At 47.7% G+C, this 8,991-nt stretch overlaps 1 protein-coding gene across 1 annotated transcript; it reads right to left on the bottom strand.

Moving 5' to 3' along the window:
- Positions 1-6,733: 6,733 nt before the first annotated feature.
- On the bottom strand, positions 6,734-7,699 carry LOC127044448 (olfactory receptor 52B2-like). Its single transcript, XM_050939345.1, has one exon. The coding sequence runs from the start codon at positions 7,697-7,699 to the stop codon at positions 6,734-6,736; it is 966 nt and encodes a 321-aa protein (XP_050795302.1).
- Between the last annotated feature and the right edge of the window lie 1,292 nt (positions 7,700-8,991).

Raw genomic sequence — 8,991 nt, forward strand, 5'->3', positions numbered from 1 at the left:
CCGTTCGCCCCTTCACAGATTCATTCCATGCAAACGACTCACCAGGCTCCAGCCCCGCCTGGGGAGGAGGAATCTCTGCCTGTGACCGGGTCAGGGAGCTGCAGGCGGCAGGGAATCTGCACTGACCAGGGCCGAGCTACAGGGATATTTATACTGCTGCCCTGGGAATCCCAGGGGGAGCTCAGAGCCAGGACGGAGCCCCAGGGACCTGCCTCTGTGCCTGGCTCAGGTGGGGAAGAGCAGCAGGGAATTAACCCTTTCCTCCTCTCACCTGTTTGCTCTGATAATTTCTCCTTTTGTTCCTTATTTAGAAAGGTCCTTGTAACACTGAGGCCCCCAGCAAAGAGTTCCTTGAAAACAGGTCTTGTTTCAGGCTTAACAAACTCACTAGAAAACACTCAAGTATTACGGAATATTGACCCATAAAGAGTAGCATGTAAGGTGTGTGCAGAAAGCTTGTAACATATCAAGCGAGCTTTATGGACTTGAAGTCGAAGTTAGTCACCAGGGCCGTGTGTCTAGGTGATGGCACTTCCAGGAGGGTGTTGTCACCTCACCCTGGTTAGCTGGGGAAGTAATGCCAGACTCAGTTCTCCAGCCTTGCTCCAGCCCAAGATTATCAATGGAAAACCATGAGAGACAACTGCAGTCAACACCACTTGGAGGTAAATAAAGGAACCGTACAACAGACAGGATTGCCCGGCCTATGAACAGAGACAAACGACTGTTTCATGATAACCCCAAGTGGAGACCGGTCGTCTGGATCCTTTCAAGGAGGAGACATCTCCTGGCGCGGGGACGTTCTCATGAAAAATTGGATCCTGAAGTCAGGGGGTAACAGGGTGACTCACAGTCCTGGGAGCCGAAAGAACCATCATAGTCATTTTTACACAGACTGCCTTTAGTCTCCCTTAGTCCAACCATCCTGAAAACCTGTATATGTGTGTGTGTGTCTGTAGCTCCATCAGTCCCAGGATATAAAAGAGACAAGATGGAGGAGGGAATATCTTTCACTGGACCAACTTCTGTCGGCCTTATCACTTTGAATGGTCCCTTTGAATAGGTGCAAACTACTCACACTAAACTATCTGTATCTTTCCCAGAGCTGAAAAACTGCTCCATGCAGCTCGAAAGCATATTGCTCTCCCCACCAGAAGTTGGTCCAATAAAAGTTATCCCCTCCCCCACCTTGTCTGTGTTTATGTAAGATGGTAGGTGGCAGAGAGAGGGGAAATCTGGAGCTGCTCTTCCTCTCATAGCACTAGGACAAGGGACATGCACAGAAAGTAAAAGGTGGCAAATAAAACCCAATACAAGGAAATACTTTCCCACAAAACAAATAAGCAAACTGTGGAACTCACTGCTGCATAATTTGTTGAGGTCAAAACTTTGGAAAGATTCAAAAAACAATTGGACATTTATCTTTCAAAAATACCCAGAATTACCAGACCTAATGACCACACACATTTTGTAAGGGAGAGTGACCCCCATGGATCGGGGTTTTAGCCAATCTCTGTTAGAGTTAAGGGTGGGATGCAGGGTGTGAGGGGAAGATTATCCCATATCTCCTCATGAGAGATTCTCACAGCTTCTTCTGAAGCATCTGGTGCAGGCCACTGCTGGCGACTGGCTACTGGGCTTGATGGACCCGGGTCTGATCCAGTCTGGTGATTCCCATGCTCCTCTACCAAGGCGCAGAGTTGACTTGCTGCAGCACCCACCTTGGGACACATCTCAGCCTAGATTTCAAGAGGTGCTGAGCACTCGCAGCTCCCACTCTCTGCTATTGGAGTGGTGGGTGATCAGCAGCTGTGAAGAGACAGACCCTGAATGACTCAACTCAGCATCCAAACAGAAGCGTTGGATGCTCCCAAAAAGTGTGTGTGTGGGGAGGGAGCCCACTGGTGCCTGAAATCTGGCCTGCCCCCCAGCATTGTCCCTTTACTCAAGGCCCCGACTTGCCTCGTCTCTGCCCCTGAAAACCCACCTCACTCCTTCTACCCGAGCCGCTGCCTGCACCACCCCTCCCCATGAGGCCCCACCATCACACAGCCCCTTCCCCTGAGGCCCCATCCCACCCCTTCTCCCCGAGCCCCCATTCACTCCTCTCCACCCTCTCCTTCATCACTCACCATTCTGGCTGTAAGCACTGGGAGGGTTTAGCCCTCCTACTTTTATCGGTGATGAGACCAAGGCCCTTGCCCCCCCTCATTCCAGTGCCCCAGCATCCAAAGCTGAAACTCTTTAAATCAGCAGCCACTTAGGAAAATGTTTGCCTGGATTGTAGGGGACTGGACTAGATGACCCGTGAGGTGTCTTCCAGCCCTACACGTCTAGGATTATCACTGTGTAATGTCCCCTTGGTGTTTCAGGTCAGGACAACTGTCCTGATGGCTTCTGTCAGTGAGGGGCTGAGGCAGATAATTTGTCTTCTCAGCGTGACTTGATTGGTAGCAATAGTAAAGTGCCCCAGGAGAGAAGATTGCCATGGGCCTGTTTGCCTCTGCCTCCATTACTGTCTGGGCGTCAGGGACCACAGGTCTTGAACATCAGGCTACAGGGCCCTTAGGCACTAGTAAACCCCTGTGACAAAGTGGGTTTTTCCTCCTTATTATGTTGTACACAAGCATATTTGAGTCTTACGTTTTTGCATGAACACTGTGTGTGCCTCAGTTTCCCTGCTGTGCTGCACCAATGACTAAGTGGTGGGAATAAGGCTGGGTGACTTTTGCTGAGGCCCTCAGGACCAGGTGAGCTGGCTCCAGCTCCCTGCATGTCAGCGATGGCTGGTGCCCTTCCTCACCTGGGACCAAAGAGGGTGTATGATGTTGCACTCCATATGCTTTTTGAATATATGCTTATAAATGTAAATATGATGTAACTGGAATATGCTTTATTCAAAAAAGTGTCATTGCAAAGCCTATCATCTACTGAGTGTGATCATCCTATTTGTTTGCAGGTATTATTTCTCTGTCTAGAGTTAGGAGAATAAGGGCTTGTCTACAGCACACAGCTTTTAGTGCCAAGGCTTGGGGAGCAAACAGCTGTGCATATCTCTCTATCAGTGTTATAGAGCGTGGAAAATGTATGAGTTTATCCTGCATAAGTTTTATACAGAGTAAAACAGATTTATTTGGAGTTTGGATCCCATTGGGAAATGGGTGTCAGGATGCTAGCATAGTAATCTGCTGTACTGTATTTGATTACAGTCTGCACCTTTGAGGGGCTGGCCCAGGCCTGTGTTGCAGCAGGCTGGCGTATCTGGCACAACAAGGCAGGGTTCTGGAGTCCCAAGCTGGCAGGGATAACGGGCACACAGGTAATTTCAGCTCATCAGGTGACAGTCCCAAGGAGATCTCTGTCATCCAAACTGTCACAGGGGGATGCAACCAGGTGACACTTTGTTCAGAAAGCGAGACAAACAACAGGAGAAGGAGCAACAGACATGTCAGAGGTCAGGCCTCTGGAAGCTGGGCAGTCTGCTGTGGGGGACTTGGAGAGAGGGGAGTCTGGTGTGTCCATCCCAGGGTCCCCCAAGATGGAGTTTGCTAAAAGTCACTGATTTCTGTGCTAACAAGCTCTGTTCTACACTCTGTTCCTTTGATAAATAAACCTTCTGTTTTACACACTGGCTGAAAGTCACGGCTCACTTCAGAATCGATGTGCAGGGCCCTCTGGCTTCCCCAAAAACTCCTCTTTCATTGTGGGGGTTTCACCGTGACTCGGATGATGTGGGAGTTGGCGGCGATGACTGGGCAGGCGATGGTGTTCTCTCCGCTCTCAGCCAGGCTTAGGGAGGCTCAGGGAGGGCCCAGGTGAGCCGGAGTGGGGGGGAGGGGGCTGGTTTGCTTCACTGTGGTGAAATTCTTTGTCTTGTTCTTGCTGCTGTGATCACAGATCTATGGGTGGGGGAGCACGAGAAAGGAACCAGCCTCCCTCAGCCCTTGCTAATGCCAGAATCCAGGCCCCAGTCATGTATACCAGCCCCCACCTCTTCACTGCCAGGGCACCAGCTCCCTCCTGCCCTCCTGCTTCTCCAGCAGTTCACTGCACGGCCTGACAGCTGGGCCGACTGTGACATCATCAATGACGTCTTTGTGAGCAGTAATGTCATTGGCAGCCCCTACCTCCCTGCTCCCCGAAATGGACAGACCCAGGAAAGATGCTGATCCATCGGAGAGGGCTCAGAAAAGAACCAAGGGAATGATTAAAGGATTAGAAACCCTGCCTGATAGTGATGGGCTCAAAGAGCCCAGTCAGTTCAGTTTAACAAAGAGAAAGTTAAGTCTGTTCCCAGTGTGTAAGTAGCTACACAGGGCACACACATATAACAACAGGCTCTTCTCCCTGGCAGAGAAAGGTCTCACACAATCCAATGCTGGAAGTGGAAGCTAGACACATTGACACTGGGAATTAAGTGGAGATTTCTAACAGTGAGAGGAAATAACCATTGGGACAATTTATAAGGATTGTGGTGGATTCTCTATTATTGACCATTGTTCAATAAAGGTGGGATGTTTTTCTAAAATTTATGCTCTGGGAATTATTTGGGGGCAGGTCTCCAGCCTGTGAGATGCAGGGGATCAGACTGCATGAGCATAATGTTGCCTTCTGGTTTTGGAATTAGTGAATCAGTGAATAATGGGGATGCAAAGCCTCCAATGGGCCAGTTCCCCTGGTCAGATTTTCCTTGGCCTTGGTGTGATGTCTAGTTTGTAAGCTCCTCAGTATAGGGATCACGTCTCAGTTTGGGAAGTGTCAAGCACAGACCTTTGGGCCCCACTGGAAACAAAATTAAATAATAACATGCAGCTGTTCATCAGTGGATCTCAAAGCAGTCTATAAAGTATGTCAGTGTAATTATTCCCATTTTACAGAAGAGGAAACTGAGTTACAGGGAGGCAAAGTGATTTGCCCAAGGTTCTCCAGCAGGGTGGTGGCAGAGTGTGGGAATAGAATGCAGATCTCCTGAATCCCACCCCATATTCACAGCCTGTATGAATGTCATCCAGGGTCGACATCTCCCTGCCCCTTCGTGCATCAGTAACTAGTTAAAATATAGGAAATAAGGGGGAATAAATGATCCTTTTCACAATGGATAGAGGTAAAAAGTGGGGTCCCCCAAGGATCCTGTACCGGGACCAGTGCTGTTCAACACATTCCTTAATGATCCGGAAAAGGGAGTGAACAGTGAAGTGGCAAAGTTTGGAGGGACACAAAATTTTTCAAGATAGTTTAATCCAAAGTTGACTGAGAAAAGTTACAGAGAGATCTCACTGGATAATGAAATGGCCAGTTAAATTCAGCACTGATAAGTGAAAAATAATGCACACTGGAATAAATGATCCTAAATACACATATATAAGGATGGGGTCTAAATTAGCTGATACCACCCAACAAAGAGATTGTGGAGCTGTCATTGGGTAGTTCTTTGAAAATTTCTTCTCTATGCACAGCAGTGGTCAAAAACGCTAATAGATCATTAAGTACCATTAGGATATGCATAGAAAATATTATACTGCCACTATGTAAATCCATGGTACGGCCACACCTTCAATAGTGTGTGCAGTTCTGGTACCCAATCTCAGTAAAGATATAGTGTAACTTGAAAAGGGTCAGAGAAGGACAAGAAAGACAATTAAGGGTATAGAATGGCTTTCATATGAGGAGAGACTAAAAAGACTTGGACCATTCAACTTAGAAAAGAGATAACTAAGGGGGGTTATGACAGAGGTCTATAAAATCATGACTGGTGCAGAGAAAGTGAATAGAGAAATGTTATTTTCTTTTTCACACAACGCAAAAACCAGGGTAGGCGGTTTAATACAAAAAAGAGAATGTATGTTTTTTAATGGAACACAGAGCTAACCTATGGAACTTACTGCCAGGGGATGTTGTGATGGGAAAGGATTGAAAAATCTTTAGATAAGTTGATGGAGGATAGGTCCATCAATGGTTATTAGCCAAGCTGGTCAGGGATGCAAGCCCATGCTGCTGGTGTCCCAAAACCTCTGCCCACCAGAAGCCGGGATGGGAAGACAGGGGATGGCTCACTCCCCTGAAGCACCTGGCATTTGTCACTGTCGGAACACAGGACACTGGGCTAGATGGATCATTTGTCTGTCCCAGTAGATGCCTTTTTGTATGTTCTCTGTGCTGTCTTCCTGAGGAGACTTGTACCTGACTTCCATGCTGGCCCCAAAATGTGCTCACTTTGCCAATGAGGAAATTGAGCAGGAAAGAAACTTTCCCAAGGTGACACAGCAGGTCAGTGCCAGAATGAACACTAGAGCTCCCGTCTCCCAATGTGCAGCACAGTGCACTTCCCATGGCTTTATTGCCCGTCCCCCTTGGCTGCTGCTCTCCTTGGCTATTAAGAGTGCAACTCGGATGCAGCTTGTCACAGAGGAGCACACACCGTGCTCTCGCTCTCACAAAGTGATTTTACCTTTGTGCATTCTTATTTTGTGGTTTCCATTCAACTTAGAACAAGACTCACTCAGTCTGGTTGATTTCTGTGGCAGGGCACTGTGCTGTTACAGCCATGTGTGCCCTAGGATATTAGAGAGACAAACTGGCAGAGGAAATAGCTTTCATTGGACCCAAATTCTGTTGACGAGAGAGACCAGCTTTCGACCTTAAGCAGTGGAAGTACATAATAAAAACATCCCGAAAGTTCCAATGAAAACTTGGGCTTAATTTCCAAGTCCCAAAGCATTTTCTGTGTCCTGATTTAGCTCAGCAGGGAGCTTCTCCTGCACCACCAATGAAACACATTGATCACCCGTTTCAGGATCTCTTTTGTTGTCACACCATAAAGGACGGGGTTTAACATGGGGGGAATGAGCACATAGAGGTTGGTCAGTAGGATGAGAATATAACCTGGAATGATGTGCCCAAATCGGTGTGCAAAAATGGGGAAAAAGGCTGATGTGTAGAAGATCAGTATGACACAGAGGTGAGAGCTGCAGGTGTGGAGAGCCTTGAGCCGGTCATCCTTGGAGGGGAGCAGGAAGACGGCCCTGAGGATCAGCCCATAAGATACAGCAATGAGCACAGCATCCAGGCCAATTACGAAAATAGCGACAGCTAAGCCATACCAGATGCTGACTGTGATGTCGTCGCAGGCCAGCCAGGCTATGGCCAGGTGCTCGCAATAGGTGTGAGGCGGCAGGTTGGTTCCACAGAAATTCATCTTCTTCACAAGAAAGATGAGAGGGAAAATGATACAGAAACTTCTTGTGACAACTGCCAGCCCTATCTTCCCGATCACAGACTTGGTTAGTATGATGATGTATCTCAGGGGGTCACAGATGGCAACATACCGATCAAATGCCATGGCCAGCAGGATGCCTGACTCGGCCATGAAACTGACATGGATGAAGAAAAACTGGGTCAGGCAGGCAGCAAAAGAAATTTCCCCTGCTCTAAACCAGAATACAGCCAGCATCTTGGGCACTGTCATGGTAGATAACAGCAGATCAGCAGCGGCCAGCATGGACAGGAATAGATACATGGGCTCATGGAGGATTCGTTCTGTTACTATGATGAATAGTAAGAGAGAGTTCCCAAAAAGTGCCACAACGTACATCAGACATAAGAGGATGGAGATCCAGACATGAGACTCCTTCGTACCTGGGATGCCAGTCAGGATGTAGGTCATAGGAGCAAAAAAGGTGTGATTGTCAGCTGGCATCATGTGCCATCGTTTGGATCTTCTATTCAATTTCCAGGAGCTAAAAGCAAAAGAGACAATCAGTGGAAGGTGAGTGTCGGCTAGGACTGGACTGCATTTGTTACAGTGTGACATGTTCCCCCCGAGGTGTCACCTGGAACTGGGGTTTCATTGAACCCTCTGACCCCCCAGTCTGTGCCCCCCTCACACTGTGCTGCTGTTACAAGCTGCAGACCTCATCCCCATCTTACACTTACACCAGCATCCACACACGCAGGGACACACCCCGCTGCAGTTACACGCAGGCTCTAACCAGCCACTGCATGAATCAACAATAGAGAGGTTGCAGCCAAATTAACCACCAGCTTCCCAGATTCGTACCCCCCACTGGAGTGTAAACCCAAAATGTTACAGTCTTACCCTGCACTGAGAATTGTACAGCGTAAGCTCATAGAATTCGCCCCCTCCCTGAATGTGCAAAGGAATATACAACAGCCTCTGCCAATCAAGCTATGATTTTCACAGGGACTTCATTCCAACTCACTAGTGTAGATAAAGCAAAAACACCTTTATTAACTACCAAAGATCGATTTTAAGTGGTTATAAGTGTTAGCATACAAATTAAAGCAGATTACCTAGCAAATAAACAAAAATGCAACGTAAGATTCATATAGAATCTAAAAATCTATTTTTCATAGTTATTAAACTTATTCTGTTACAATCTAAACCACTGAGCTTTGACTAGAGGGCCTGGGGAAAATCTTGGCTTGATTAACCCAAGTGTGCATGGTCATCTTCACACTGAGTGATAGTTGAAGGGGTATTAAACACATACACTGCCCAGATTTGACCAGGGCAGGCTGATACTGCTCTGGGGTCCTACCTGGACAGCTGCTGGTTAAAGAGCCTGTGTTCAATTGCAGCTGGGTGTGTCTCTACCTGTGTGAATGCTGGTGAAAGTGCAGGTGGGAGGGCTTTGCAGCTTGTCACAGCCATACAGGGTGAGAAGGAGCCCAGGCTGTCAGCGGGCTCAGAGGTACCGCAGTTCCAGATGGCACCCTGGGGGGAACCTGTCACAATCAGTATCAAAGCAGCCCTTATAATTGGTTGCTCCTTGTTTATTCTGGACATTTACAGCTATGCTGCTTAAAACCAGCTAATTTCTGCAAACCAGAACAGACTCAGTCCTGGGGTCCTGATTGATTTTCATGGAAGTGTTGCCTGCGTGAAGATCTCAGCATTTGGAGTGCAGAATATTACAGGGCCTGAGGAGGTTTCCAATGTGGTTTACTCTGAACAGTCACATAACCAAGAAT

Source organism: Gopherus flavomarginatus, chromosome 1 (assembly GCF_025201925.1).
Source record: "Gopherus flavomarginatus isolate rGopFla2 chromosome 1, rGopFla2.mat.asm, whole genome shotgun sequence".
Taxonomy (NCBI): Eukaryota; Metazoa; Chordata; order Testudines; family Testudinidae; genus Gopherus; species Gopherus flavomarginatus.